At 41.9% G+C, this 16,185-nt stretch overlaps 1 protein-coding gene across 5 annotated transcripts in view; it reads right to left on the reverse strand.

The window, feature by feature from the left end:
- Window positions 1–16,185, reverse strand: part of SPECC1L (sperm antigen with calponin homology and coiled-coil domains 1 like) — a 129,284-nt gene that overhangs the window by 23,919 nt on the left and 89,180 nt on the right. For all 5 annotated transcript variants that reach the window (XM_075897998.1, XM_075897997.1, XM_075897996.1 and 2 more), the window contains one exon: window positions 12,232–12,334. In XM_075897998.1, the coding sequence (XP_075754113.1) occupies window positions 12,232–12,334 (103 nt within the window). The remainder of the gene's footprint in view (window positions 1–12,231; window positions 12,335–16,185) is intronic.

Genomic DNA, 16,185 nt, shown 5'->3' on the forward strand with positions numbered 1-16,185 from the left:
TGTAACCATCTGTTCCAGCCAGCCCATCCGCTTGTGTCTTTCAGTGCTCACTCTGCCTGGGAGACACCTCGTCATTGTGGACCATGTTCCCAGTGGAGACCATGTTCAAAGGATCCCATCCACAGGCTGTGTGTTGAGTCTAGTGCAAACCCAAAGTGTACCACAGGCTGCAAATAAATGGGCTGGGTGTTGAGTAGCCCTGCTGTAGAATGACCATAGGGGCTAGGCATGGAAAAAGGGACAGCTATCTACTATATATTTCAGGGGTTTGTCTGTTTGCATGTATGTCTGTCCCCCAATCAGGGGACAAACACCCCTTTTCCAGTCTGTGCCTGCTGCAGTGGCTATGGACCCTGGTCTCCAGCTGCTGTGTTGAGAGGGGGAAGGCTTGGGTTGTCCTCTTTCGCAGGGCAACCTGCATACTGAACCCCAAGCCCCACCTCCACACAAGAACAATGATTTAAATTAAGAAAAACAAAACTTCAGGTAAGAACCCTAGCAATGCTGGGTAAATATTCCAGTAACAAAGTCAAGCAGTAGCATCTGACATTACCTATCTGTGCTTATACTGCTCTTCCCATCTATACGAGATTCAGACAACCTCAGGTTAAACTCATCTATGGAAGTACAGAGCAATATTTAAAAATTAACCTGTCAAATCCCATATCCTCTGAATGGCATCAAAGCTATTGATTTTCTGGTTTCAAGTGAGTGATAAAAACAATAAGGAAAAGACTCGCCTATGTACAAAAAAAAAAAGAATGTGTGATGGACGAAAAAGATTGTATAGAAAATGACAATATTTGACAACTTAAGTATTCTGCTTTTGTCAAAGTTAAATGCACAAACTATCATTCTTTCTTCCGTAGTACTACATACAGTTAAAAGTAGATCCCTTTGGGCATCTCCTGATTCTATACCACAAAATCTACTGGCTTAGATATCTACAAATCTGTAGAAAACAGGTCCTGATTTTAGGACTATTTAAAAAAAACCAACAACAAAAACCCCCAAATTTTTAAGCCAAACACATCAGTAAGGTGTAGTACATATTAGCAACTCATCTGATTATATTCAACAGAATTACTATCTGAAATCCAAAAACTATGGAATTAATAATGCATCTCACACCAGATTCCTTTAAACAAAAAACAAACCCACAACCCACAACAAATGGTCTGGTAGCATTTTAATAGACTAACGAAACATGTAGATAGTATCATGAGCTTTCATGGGCACAGCCCACTTCTTCAGATGGCTGTGCCCATGAAAGCTCATGATACCATCTACATGTTTCGTTAGTCTGTTACAGGAAAAAAACAAGTGGTTTGGTAGCACTTTACAGACTAACTTGGCTACCCCGTAAAGCACCAGATTCCAAAACTATTTCAACTGCCCCTGCAGTAGTGCCCTTAGTCAGAATTTTATGCTATTTTATCTAGCCACATCTTCATTTTATCATTGACCACAAAACCTAGAATGCCTTAATTTTAACAGCACCGTGATAGAATTGAATTGCTCTATGGCCTTTTTTACAGTCCACACAATACACAAAATTTTACAATATCTTTATTAGACAAAAAGCTTACTGAAGGAAATCATTCCTAAAACCCTATTAAGGGCCCAAACCTATGAGGTACACATGGCACCCAACATCATTTTGCAGTCAATTATCCAACTGTCAATAACCAAAATTAGCATTACTATAAACAAATTTCATGAAGCATGGATTTAGAGCTTTAGTACAAAAAAGATCAAAGGTTACAGTGGCAAAGCAGCACACTTTGGACTAACACACAAAGGAAGTTTTATGATTATGGAATACATCTTAAAATTACACAGTAAAAAAGGGAAGACAGCAGGTATCTGTACTGGGGCAATTTAAATAAGTCTGCGTACCTTGTTTGAATACAGTACTAACTATAGTTTCCTGGGTTTATATTTGTTATTTAACTAAAGTTATTGGAAGACAATATGCATTTAAATCGCTTGTGTGCACATGTACAATAATATATGGTAATAATAAATATCTATACTTGTGGAGCCTAAACATTAAAATTCGATTGCTTATATAGATGGGGAACTTGCTACGGAAAGTAGTAAGAGCTAAGCATACAATCAATCAGAAAGAATATCCATTTCTTTATTTTTTTGCTGAACTGCATAATTTCACATTGACACACGCAGTGCTTTTAGCAAAGTTAAAAATTTGGAATAGTTAGTATAGCATGTAAATGCAAGAGCACAGCTCCTTTCACAATGTAGCAGAAAAGAACCAGCAACAAATGCTAATTAGCACGTGCTTTAAAATGCCAAAGAGTGACCAACTGAAAGCAAATTGTAAATATATTAGCCTTCTGAGAATAGATATAAAATCCTGCTCTCAAATTTTGAGACCATAAATTCACTGGAAAGCTTATGACAAGAATCTGGGAAAGCGTTTTAGCAAGCTGCTATGTTAAGCATAAAAACTATTTCAAACAGGAAATAGTTTGTTCACTGCATTATAACATCCAACTAGCTTTGTTAATTCTACTTGTGAGTCCTACCGCCTGACCAAGACAAACAGTATCTTGATGAGAAAGCACATGTTTTCTTCTTACATGCAAGTCACAGAAACTGGAGGGTGGAAAATTGTTTGCCTTTCTATGGATATTTTAAAACAGAAATAAAGGAATGTTAATGACTGCCATCTTCTATCTGCAACAGGGCTCCCTTGGTCATAAAGGGATACTGAAGAATCCAGACAAAATTATTTTCTATACCCCAGAACTAGTAGTGGCAGGGACGAATGTACACAAGGTCCAAGATATCGCAGAGTGCTGATCATCTACTTTGTGTTTAAAGCTGTTTATAATCTCTTTCTGGATTACAGGGTTTGTGTTTTAGTTTCCACAGGAAATTGTTCGAGAAGGTTACTCACCCTGTGCAGTAACCGAAGTTCTTCGAGATGATTGTCTCTGTGGGTGCTCCACCTTTTGAGATTTACAATAGCAGTGTCCTCCAGTAGGCTGTGCACACGAGGGAGACGGCACAAGTGGTAATGCTAACACACATGCACAGCCAACCGTCCTTCAGTTCCTTCTCTGCCCCGGAAGAAGAAATCAATATGTCCGAAGCAGAGAGGAGGAAGGGCAGGTGGTGGAGCACCCATTGGGACAACCATCTTGAAGAACCTCCGTTACTTTTCTTCTTCTTTGAGGAATGTCCCTGTGGGTGCTCCAACTTAGGTGGCTATCTAGCAGTACCTATAATGAGAAGGCAGGTGCTTTGGCTAAATGCTCTGTTGGACCTTGGTCAGGACCATATGTCTGAATTCAGTGCTCTGTTTCAGGTAAGTGCTGAGGGCATAATGTCTGGCAAAGGTGTGTGCAGAAGACAAAGTTGCCGTTCTGCAAATGTCGAGAGGAATGCTATTAAGGTAAGCTGTAGAGATTGCCATGGGCCTTGTGGAGTGTGCCCACAAGTGAAGTGGAGACTCCTGGTTAAAACTGGCATAGACTGTAGACTGCATCCGCCTGGTTTATCTGGATAATCGCTGAGTAGAGAGTTGCATGCCCAGGGATCTTTCAGCCATGGAGATGAAAAGCCTGTTTTACGAACTGTGATAGAGATGGAGCCATGTTAGTCTGGTGTTGCTGAAACAAAAGACAGAACTATGTAGCACTTTAAAGACTAACAAGATGGTTTATTAGGTGATGAACTTTCGTGGGCCAGACCCACTTCCTCAGATCGTAATAAGATGGGGAACTATCAGGACATGCCATGGAGTTCTCATGGACACATAGAGCAGGTAAGTCTACCAGGTTTGTCATGGCCATGCTGGAAATATATCTATTACTGACACGACACCTGCTCTTGTTGTCCACTTGGTGAAGTGGGATTGGAGGAAATGCATAGAGAAGGGATGCATTCCAAGATATTGTAAAGGAGTCTCCCAGGGGGTGTAGCCCAATGTCCGCATGAGAACAATAGCGTGGACACTTAGTGGACTGGTTTGCAACCAATGCCAACAATGGGGAATCACCAGCATTTGAAGATCATATGTAATATGTTGTCCATCTCCCATTCGTGGTTACAGTTGAACTTCCTGCTGAGGGTGTCTGCTGTAAGATTGTTCTTGCCCTGGAGGTAAGAAGCTTGTATGCAGACATTGTGATATATTCACCATGACCATAGGTGAACTGCCTCTCTGCATAATCAGTGAGATCTGGCTCTACCCTGCCTGTCTATATGTAACACATTGTGGCTTGATTGTCTGAAAATCTGCATGGTGTTGCTACGTACCAGGTGGAGGAAGTGCTGGCATGCACAGAGTACTGCTCTGATTTCTAACACATTGATGTGCAGGAAATGTTCAAGTGGATCCCACTGGTCCTGGATTTTGAGAGAACTAGAATGTGCCCCCCTCACCGTATGAAGGAGGCATCCGTCATGATCGGGATTGTCGAGGGACATCTGTGGAAGCATACCCCAGTGCACAAATTTTTTGGATCTGTCCACCAGTTTAGTGATTGTTTGATTTTGGTTGGCATTGTAATCAGTTTGTTGATACTGTTGGAATGAGGACTGTATACCAATCTTAGCCAGTGCTGCATCAGTCTCATGTGTAATCTGGCGTAGGCCACCACTGATGTGGCTGCTGCCACGTGGCCTAGTAAATGAGGGCAGGTTCTGGCCTGGACTTGTGAGCTGGCTTGGAGCAACTCGATAAGGTGGTTGGATAGACTGGAATTTCTGTTGCGGGAGGGAGGCTATTGCCTGGGTGCAGTGGAGATAAGCCCCAATAAATTCCATTGTCTGAGATGGTTGGAGCTCGCATTTGGAAAGATTTATTTATAGCCCCAGAGACTGGAAGAGACATGGCTAAATAGACTTCTTTGTGGTTGCTCTTATCAGGCAATCGAGATAAGTGGTACACAACCACCACTGCGATGATCTTTGAGAAGACCTTTGGGGCTGTGGAGAGTCCAAAAGGTAGCACTGTGTATTGGAAAGGTGCACTGTAGAGTACAAATCTTAGGTACTTACAATGTGCTGGTGAATGGATACATGAAAATAGGCATCCTGAAGGTTGGGAGTTGATAGCCAATCCCGTTCACTTAGGGCTGGTATTTTGTAGCCAGCATCACCATGTTGAAGCACTGATGCTGTATGTGTCGGCTGAGCCTTTTGAGATTGAGAATTGGTCTCCACCCTCCTGACTTCTTTGCTGTGTGGAAATAATGGGAGTAGAAACCCCTGACCTTGTATTGCTGGGGTATGGGTTCTATGGCCCCTAGGTGAAGGTGTTTGATCTCTTGGAGTAGCATGTTTTTGTGAAATGGGTCCCTGAAGGAGGAGGGGGAGAATGGGTGGGAAGAAGGGTAGTAGAAAACAGAATGTAGTATCTGTCCTTCAGGAAACCCAACACCCACTTGTCGGTCATGACAGTGGACCAGTTGGGGTAAAAAGACAGAAGGGTAGTAGGAGGTGATGGAAAAGCAGATGGTTTTAAGGTTGCTCTAGATGAGATGATGTTATCGGACTCTGGACTTGATCTTAAAAATGCTTGTCTTGAGGTTGACAGTTGTGACATTGCAAGTAGGTAAGGGGCCTGTCTGCATAGAACATAAGAATGGCCATACTGGGTCAGACCAAAGGTCCATCTAGCCCAGTAGCCTGTCTGCCAACAGTGGCCAGCACCAGGTGTCCTAGAGGGAGTGGACTGAAGACAATCATAGAATCATAGGACTGCAAGGGACCTCGAGAGGTCATCGAGTCCAGCCCCCCGCCCTCAAGGCAGGACCAAGCTCCGTCTACACCATCCCTGACAGATGTCTATCTAACCTGTTCTTAAATATCTCCAGAGAGGGAGATTCCACCACCTCCCTTGGCAATTTATTCCAATATTTGACCACCCTGACAGTTAGGAATTTTTTCCTAATGTCCAATCTAAACCTCCCCTGCTGCACTTTAAGCCCATTACTCCTTGTCCTGTCCTCAGAAACCAAGAGGAACAAATTTTCTCCTTCCTCCTTGTGACATCCTTTTAGATATTTGAAAACCGCTATCATGTCCCCCCTTAATCTTCTTTTTTCCAAACTAAACAAGCCCAGTTCATGAAGCCTGGCTTCATAGGTCATGTTCTCTAAACCTTTAATCATTCTTGTCGCTCTTCTCTGTACCCTTTCCAATTTCTCCACATCTTTCTTGAAATGTGGCGCCCAGAACTGGACACAGTACTCCAGCTGAGGCCTAACTAGTGCAGAGTAGAGCGGCAGAATGACTTCACGAGTTTTGCTTACAACACACCTGTTGATACAACCTAGAATCATATTTGCTTTTTTGCAACAGCATCACACTGTTGACTCATATTCAACTTGTGGTCCACTATGACCCCTAGATCCCTTTCCGCCATGCTCCTTCCTAGACAGTCGCTTCCCATCTTGTTCCTTCCTAAGTGGAGCACTTTGCATTTCTCTTTATTAAACCTCATCCTGTTTACCTCTGACCATTTCTCTAACTTGCTAAGGTCATTTTGAATTATGTCCCTATCCTCCAAAGAAGTTGCAACCCCACCCAGTTTGGTATCATCTGCAAACTTAATAAGTGTACTCTCTATCCCAGTATCTACATCGTTGATGAAGATATTGAACAGTACGGGTCCCAAAACAGACCCTTGCGGAACTCCACTTGTTATCCCTTTGAGACAATGATCAAGTGATTTGTCTCCTGCCATCCTTCTCCAGCCTCTGACAAACAGAGGCCAGGGACACCATTTCTATCCCCTGGCTAATAGCCTTTTATGGACCTAACCTCCATAAAATTATCTAGCTTCTCTTTAAACTCTGTTATAGTCCTAGCCTTCACAGCCTCCTCTGGCAAGGAGTTCCACAGGTTGACTATGTTCTGTGTGAAGAACTTTCTTTTATTAGTTTTCATCTAGTTTGTTGTTGCCTCCTCCTATTGTCAAAATGCCTCTGAGCTGGATTAAAGGGTGAAGATTAGAACAGATTTTAATCAGATACAGTAGCTGTTTCATGGTATGTACATGTATACCAAAAGTTTTCAGCACTGCCCTGGAATCTTTAAGTGAATGGAGGTACACCTACATGGTGTCTGCAAACAGCTTTGATCCTAGGAAGAAGCGATCCTCTACTGTGGTCTGTACCTCCTGGGGAAAATCTGACAAGTGGAGCCAGGAAGACCTACTCATAACATTGGTGGTCATAACTGATCATGATGCTGTACTGCATGTGTCCAGGGCGGCTTGTAGGACCGTACAGGATCTCAGCATGCTCTTGTTTATGTTGGCTGTAAATTATTCTCAATTTAAGATAAATTGTCAAAGAGTGAGAGCTGTTCAACAATATGGTGGGTATATTTTGCCAACACTGCTATGTAGTTTGAGATGCAAATCTGAAGGGAGGCCGAGGAATAAGCCTCTCTACCCATGAGGTCTAGGTATGTGATGGTACGTGTGGCGCTGATTGCCCCTCTGATTAACGGCATTTACAACCTATGGAGTTAGGGGATGGGTGGGAAAAGAGAAAGTTTGCACTCTGCGGGGACATGTAGTATTTACGGTCAGATCTTTTGCAAACCAGTGGTATCATGGCTGGTATCTGCCACATGACCCTGCTGGGGTCCATAAACGCAGGGTCCATAGGTAAGGCCAGTCTGGAGACAGTCGAGACATGGAGTTTGTGCTGAGTTTCAGGAAGGGTGACCAGGGAGACCTGAAGGACCTCTGCAATCTGCCTATCGAGTTCCTGGAAAGAATGGAAGTCATTCCCATCCATGGGGGAGAGGTGGGGAAGAATGGAGGCATCACGAGAAGGAGGGGGATGTGTGAATTGAGAAATGGGAGGAAGACAGAAGACTCCTTGTCACTAGATGCTGGTTCCTTCTCTGATAGGGTGACCTGTACAGTGCTGGCAAGGATGCTGCTCTAGACGAAGGTGCTATAGTTATGTGGGTTGCACCTACAGTGAAAGTTGGGCTTGATATGCTGCCCATGGGTCCCAATAGGGCCAGTTGAAAGGGAGGAGCATGAGAGGAGGCAACCACTTCCATGGCTGCCGTTGCACTGCTATGTGCTGTTGCTGTGGCTGGGGTTGCTTCAGAGAGGAATGCCTCCGAGTATGGGTGCTGACCAAGGGCTCCTTGTCACTAGACAACCAGACTCAGCTGCTAAGGTGCCATCGGTGCCAAACCGAGGAGTTGTGAGTGCTGAAGATACCCTGAGGTCCTCTGTGGTGGATAATGGGACCGGAACCTGAATCTGTGGTGCCAATAGCAACTGAGCTGTGACTATTGCAGTGTTGAATGGGAGACTGACGGTGCCGAGTGCTTATACCTCTTCAGCGTCAGCATAGGTGCCAATGGTGCCACGTGAGGCTTAGACTTCTTTGGTGCCACCAGTGCCTTAGCCAAAGATGGCTTGGTTTTATCTTTCTTCAGCACTGATGTATGTGCCAGTGTTGCTGAGTGTCAATTTAGACTTGGCTTTGCCTGGCACCTTGGTACTCAGCTTTGGTAGGTCCTTGGACCCTCAGGAACCGTTGATGCCAGATGGGCCCGGAACTTCCCTGTCCGAAGCCATAGTACGGGTTACTTTGGGTGCTTGCTCCTTTGAGGGAGAATCACTTTCCTCGAGGAATGAGAGCTCTTCCTGGATTATTCAGAGGAAGAGTCTCGAGGTAGAGCTGGCAGACGTGGCCCTTTTTGGCAATGCTGGAACTGTGTGGGTAGCACGTGCCTACCCCAAACACTGGGATGGGGATAAATAGCCTGCAAGAAAGTCAATATTTGAATCCCGAGGAACCAGGCATGCTAAGTAGTAAAAATGTGCAAGGCCGAAGAATTGGCAGCCATTGTAACAGGAGAAAAAGTTTTTTTTAAATCTGAAGATAAAACTTGAACTATAACTAGAACGAATTGTAACACTTCCTTGTTACTCAGTTAATTTTTTAAAAAATTTCAAAGTTGTTTAAAGAAAAAATTGGAGAGCAACTGCAGTTCCGACCGATGCCAGAGGTAGCAGAAAGGAACTGAAGGAATTGTTGGCTGTGCATGCATGGTAGCGTCACCGTGTATGTTGTCTGCCTCACACATCCAGCCTACTGGAAGGCACAGTTACTGTAAATCTCTGACTCAGAGTACAGGGACCTAAGACCTAAGGTGGAGCACGCACCCACAGGGACACTCCTCATAGAAGAATACATTTATATGTTTTTAAAAAACATCAAATCAAGAAAGGTGGAAGTTAAAGTCTTCATTGTAATATTAACTTATGCTCACCACATAACTAATTTTTTACCTCCTTACAAATACTTCTGAACTTGTGGACCTCAGCTGCTATCCTATATCTTATTTGCCCAAATTAAGCAGTAGGGTTACATTTATAGAATTTAGATGCGACAGGAAAAAGGCGTGCTATCAAGGCTCCACGTAATCTGAGGCTACAGATCAATCCAGAGCTGTGCTCCAGAATCTAGGCTTTCATTAAAAAAATTACGTTTCTGTCCCTTATAATTGAAGATTTTAAAAGTTGACTAAATTGTAAGATGGACCTTGGTCTTCTAAAGTCTTTAGGCAGCCTAGGACAACATGTGTCAGATGTAAAATGCTCCCATTCCTTCACAGGACTGTTAATTCTGAGACCTAATTATCAATATTTAAGCATAACAATTAAGTATTTTATTGATCACATGAGAAGAAACATCCTGAACATTACACTGGAATCACTTCCATTAATCACATCCACCAGCTCTGGAGTAAACTATGAACCCCTAAAAATACTGCAAACAGGAAAAAAAAAAAATCTCTTCTAACCAAAACTGATTGGGGAGGGGGGTAAGTAAGGAGTATGGATAAACAAAATCCACTTATTAGAGCTGGAATTTTCATGTAAACGGTATTTGCTAAAGCCAGAGAGACTCTTGACAAGTATCAGAAGAGTAGCTGTGTCAGCTGGTATCTACAAAAATGAGAAAACACTCAAGCAGCACACTTGTAGGAATCTAGTGGCTGCATTTTTTGTATTACATTTCTGGAGGTAAATTCTTTAATCTCCAAAAACATAAGGACAGTGAAAAATGGATTCAAATTCTATTTTGGACAATAAAACAGACCATCACCCCCAGGTGAAGAACCTCTGTAACCTGTCTAGCATCTAGAATCTTACATCCTGGTTTGGATTTTGTGTTGTCCATCTACTTTCAATGTACATCAGTTAGCTACTTAAAATGAAAACAGTTTTGTTCAAGATAGTGTCAATGAAGTAAACTACTCCACAATAGCTGGAGTGGATGGTTTTACACTTGGAACTTACCTAGATTTCACAGGGGCGGGAGTGAGGGAGGGAGGAAGGGCGGGAGAAAGGGGTAGGAGAAGGTTTTGTTTCCCAGAGAGTGCCTAACATTTATAAGGTATTGATAATTAGGCGATATGTCAAAAATCTGGATAATCTCTATCCATAATGCGCACAATACAGGGTACATTTATAGCATTAATAAAAGCATAGCAGCAACACAAATGTTCACCAGAATTGAATTTCAGGGGGATCTTGAAAAACAAATTTAATACACTACAACAATTTAAAGAAAAATGATAAATGTTGACGTCAGAACAAAATACATTCTTCTGCAATAGCTAACTTAATATATTCCAATAGGACTTCTCTGTCTCCTTCAGAAAGAGGCGCATATATAGCTCAGAGAGAGGAGATGATATCATCCAGCAATAGCAGTGCATGCAGAGTGTCACGTAATAGCTGTCAGGCAAATATGAAGTGTGAACCCCCCCGCCTCTCGTTACTAGTTACAAGGGTCCTTGTAGACTGACTATAAACTAGCTGCTTACGGCTTATAGATAGCAGCTGGTTGATATGAACAAGAAGATGGCCTGAGCACAGCCAGAGGAGGAAAGGTTTTGAGTATTGTATAGTGTTGTCCAGATAAAACTAAGGAAGCTGTCAGACGTATCTTTCATTTAAAGATAACAAGCTTTAGATACTTTCCCATTTAGACTTGCAGGCTTTTAAGATCCAACATCCTGCCTTTATAAAAAAAGTGAGGAAGGACCACTTCCATGAAGAAACTTACACTCAGAGATAGCACAATTTGGTATCACTAACATGCCACAGGAAGCAGGAGAAGAGCAGCTTGGATTTATAGCACAAGACTCTATTGTACTGAAAGCTGACTACTTCTATGGATGGTCAACCATCCTGTTCCATGGCTTTCAGCTTCTTCCTGTGTTGCGAGTGTCAAATTACTGAAAGAGTGAAGTTTTTAAACTGAGGCCTGTGCTGGGAATTCAAAACACATTTCAATACAACGTAACCAAACAAATACATTATGGCTAGACTCTTAATATTTTGGTTCAGTTTGCTGAAGGCTCAATTGTTTTGAAAATACGTAATCATAGTTCCCTAAATTTTTCCATCATGTTAGTTTTCTGGATGAGACAACATTAGGACTACTTGAAAAGAAGGCTGAAAATGCAATAGAAAGCCAAATATGCTGTATATACAAAACAATGCAACCTCCAAAAAACAAGTAACATCTGTCACTAAACAGTGATGTTAAATGAAAGATACTGAAAAATCCATCCTAGGCCAGTCTAACAGTTTGAAAAGTCCACACTCCCAAAAGGTTGTTAAGCCAACCCAAAACCCCATGTAAACAGCGCTAGTCTGACAGAAGAATCCTTCTGTTCAAGTAACTGTTGCCTCTCACAGCAACGGAGATCACTCACAGCAACGGAGAACTTTTTCCATAAGCATAGGTAATGTCTACAATGAAGTACTACAGCAGCATGTAGACAAGCCCTTAAAACCTTACTCAGTTTACTTTTAAACTAAAAAAGTGTTACTCTAGATTTGTATTTGACATGCAGCTAATGTGAACTCTGAAATCTGGATATTCAAGTCCATATCACTTTGAAATTATTATTCCTCTGAGTTTCAAAAGTGTAATATGAATGATTGTTGTTTTACAAGAGTCTTAATGGAAGTTCAGATGGCTAAGGGGAAAAAAATTACAATGTGCAGAAAAGTAACTAATTAACTATTCATGCTAGCTGGGTTAGGACATGTAGCATATGTTCCTGCAAGAAAGTACAGCACATGCCAGTTTCATTGCGATCTATGCAGTGAACTGTGGAGCATTCAAGTTTGTGCTTTTGGCAGATCTTCATGTGTTGAAGTTAAGATTGTGCAGTATTAAACAGCTGTGCAGTTACCTGATATCCTTCAGTTTTCTTCTGACACCATTTCAGCAAGGCATTTCTTTTGGATCCTCCATATTCTCGTGCAAGAGCAGATAAAGGGTCTTTCCTTTCTTCCCTGAGAATAAAGGAAAAACAGTAAGGTTTTGACATCCTGACATAACTTAGCAAAGTGAGTATCCATCCCAGTGAAAAGAAGATAAAAAATGTTAATTGAAGGAGGGAATACACTCAGTTAAATCTGAAACATTTTCCCTGATAAGTGAGATCAAATCAATAGTTCCATTGACAATTGCTATACATACTGATCAGACAAAAGCCATTGATTGCAACAATAAGGTATTTTGGCATTTCCACCACTGGTATTACTCAGTTACCATTTACTTTATTTTAAAGCCTCCTTTCTGGACCTTTATTACACACAGAGTTTTTCTAAGTTCATAATACTAAACTATTGTGCTAAATTACATCACTACCAACACACTGAACTAAGTGCCAATTTAAACAACTTTATTTTGTGTTTTAAAACAATAAACTGATGGTATCTCTTTTGCATCTCATGGCTGATGAGGACTGTAACCTTGAAATAGACGGTTTGTCCAAAAATCTGGAGCTTTCAATAAGAGGGACAAGCTCAAAAGACATCTTTACATATAAAATAGAATGGTAAGATAAATGTTTTTTATTTTACTTTACTTGGAATGGTGTCCAATTCCCAATAATAGCTATTACTGTATACATATATGCCCATTTTTAAAAAAAACAAAACAAACACAATTTTGGGTCTATTTATGAATAAGACAAAAAAGGATACCAAAAGCCTTGAATAATTGAGTTTGCCCATTTGCCCAGGTAGAGGGAGAGGTTTTTTGGGGGGAGGGGAGGAAAAGGAAATACTTGGTTTTTTGCCTTATGATAAAGGTCCAAAGGAAAAACTGTATCTTGGCTGATATTTATAATTCAAAATTGTCATGAAAACATATCAAGTTTTATTAAGCTAAATCATTTTTCTCAAAAGAAGAACTCCTACATTATAGTGTTATTACTATAATTAAACATTTCTGTAGTTTCAGTAAGTCCTTCTATAATAAAGGGTCTCTCGTGCAGCTAAAAGGGCTAGGTATTATACATCTTAATTAGCTTAACCAGCAGAGGGATATTTCAGAAGATTTTGCAGTTATCCTAATGTTCCTTATTTAGAAGAAAAATAAGGCTATGGCTAGCTAGTACTGTGCATGGTAAAGGAGAATTATTTTAAAATAATTCTCTGTACATTTAAGAAAGATTCTCAGGTCCTCATGCCAATACCACAAAAACCTATCCCTTAGACACCTGCCTTTCAAACAGACAGCTTATACTGATCATGTGTTCTTTTGCTGGATAGCCCATTTCAACCCTAGCAGGAAATAAGTGTTCCAGTGGAGCTGCTTCAGACATTGGCCTGGTTTACACTAGAATGTTACATTGGTAGTTATCTCTCTCAAGCGGTGTGAAAAATCCATGTTCCTAAGAAGTAGCTAGAGAGGTTAGACGTCCCTGGTCCAGCACCCTCAGGGCATAATGGTCCCAAATCAGGGAATTTGCCAGACCAAGGAAGGTCCCCTGCCACTAACCTGATCCTTGGCGCTGCTAGTTCTGTTGCCCTAGCTGGCTCCCTTGCCTCTAGCCCCCACTATCCATGATCCTGGCTGGGCTGCCTGCCAGGTTGGTGTCGCTTGTGCTGCTGGCTCTGGCCAGACTGCCTCCTGGGCTGTCGCCAGCCCAGAGGGCCCCATGACTGCAAACTGCCAGGGCCTGCCATTGGTCCCAGTCCCAGTGCTGCAAGCTACCAGGGGTTGGAGGTTGCTGCCAGCTCTGGACTGGTCCTGCTACCGCAGGCTGCCAATAACTAGGGCTCTGGCTTTGCTTCTGAGGCAGCTTGCAGGCAGTCACTGGGCTGATCCTGAGCTGCCAGGGGCTACTACTGACCCTGGTCTCAGTGCCACATGCTGCCGGAGGCTGCTGCCAGCTCTGGCCATGCCCCATTATTGTTGGGGGCTGCCACGAGCTCCAGCCCCTGTCTTTGTCCTGCTGCTGTAGGCTGCCAAGGGACTGGCACAAGCTTTGGCTCAACTCTGCTCCTTTGGCTCAGCCCCTCTCGGCTACCGGGACTCTCTGATCCAGGAATCTTTGTGGTCCTGCCATACTAGATATTGCTGGGACCAGAGACTGTCACTTTTGGGAGGTGCAACCTGTATTGGCCTGGTGTAGATAACATGAGGTAGGCAGACATTCTTTCATCGACCTAGCTTCCTCCTCTTAGGTAAGTGGATTAACAACTATGACGGGAGAAGTCCTCTAGTCAGTACAGACAGTACCTACACAAACAGCTACAGAAAGGTATAGCACTTCAGAGTAGGCAAGTTCTGAAATCCATCAATTTCACAAGCTTTGCTGAAGAAAAAAAAAGTATTGAAATATGAATTTCACAGAGCTTCACATGTGCATTGATATCTCACTATAAAAAGGACTATTTTCTACATGACAATAATTAAATTATTTTCTTAATTTAATTTCAAATGCCATGTACTTGTTAATGTGCTTAATGAATGGTCTTTGGATGAAACAAGATAATGTTCCAGGGTCAAATTAAATATTTAAGAAAAATCAGAGTTTCTTATAATAGTTCCAATGGTAACATTGCAAATTTGTTCAGAAATGGGCAACTTAAGTGACAGACATCGGTATTTAAGCGAGATAATACATTGGACCAACTTCTGTTGGTGAGGAAACAATCTTTCAAACTTACACAGAGCTTTTCTTCAGATCTGGGAAAGATGCTCTGTCACAGCTTAAGACAAGATGGAACAGACTGTTTAGCATAAGTAGTCAACATATTTCAAGGGACTAAGACCAGAGGCTAAGGGATTTGGGCTTATTTAGTCTACAAAAGAGACGAGTGAGGGGGGATTTGACAGCAGACTTCAACTTCCTGAAGGGATGTTCCAAAGAGGATGGAGAGAGGCTGTTCTCAGTGGAGGCAGATAGCAGAACAAGGAGCAATGGGCTCAAATTACAGTGGGAGAGGTCTAGATTGGATATTAGGAAAAACTATTTCAGCAGGAGAGTGGTGAAGTACTGGAATGGGTTACCTAGGAGAGGTGGAATCTCCATCCCTAGAGGTTTAAGTCTTGGCTTGACAAAGCCCTGGCTGGGATGCTTGAATTGGGATTGGTCCTGCTTTGGGCAGGGGGTTGGACTTGGTGACCTCCTGAGGTCTCTTTCAGCCCTATGATTCTATGACTATTCAAGGTAAAGTGGCTCCTTGAAAAGTGAACTGTGTCTTGAAATGCGTTAGCTAGCTACTTCTGCTAAACAGGAAAATATTTATATTTAGACATAAATGCCAATTTCATGGAGAGTTATACTAAAGAAATCAGTTCTCTTACATACACGGCATTTATTTTAGAACTAAAACAGAATCACAGAATCAAATTACTGGATCATGTTTAATTTGATAGGCACCAAACTAGGGAAATGTGGTCTAGTTGAATTTCTGTAAAATGCATGTTCAACTGGCTGAAGGACCATACTCAAAAGACCAATTATCAATGCTTCACTGTCAAATGAGGATGATGTATCTAGTGGCATGTTACTGAGATCAATCCTCAGTCTGGTACTATTCGATATTTTCACTAATGACTTGGATAAGAGTGAAAAATATGCTTATAAAACTTGTAAATGACATTAAGCGGGGTGGAGCTGCAGGCACTTTAAAGGACAGGATTAGAATGCAAAGCCACCTGGACCAATTGGAGGATTGGTCTGAAATCAGCAAGATGAAACTCAATAAAGATAGTGTAAAGTACTTCACTAAGGAAGGAAATATGCAATGCCCAAATACAAGATGAGGAATATTGGCTGGATGGTAATACTGGGTGTTATAATGGATCACAAATAGAATACAAGTCTGCAATGTGCCAGTTGAAA

This window comes from Pelodiscus sinensis, chromosome 15 (genome assembly GCF_049634645.1).
Source record: "Pelodiscus sinensis isolate JC-2024 chromosome 15, ASM4963464v1, whole genome shotgun sequence".
Classification (NCBI taxonomy): Eukaryota; Metazoa; Chordata; order Testudines; family Trionychidae; genus Pelodiscus; species Pelodiscus sinensis.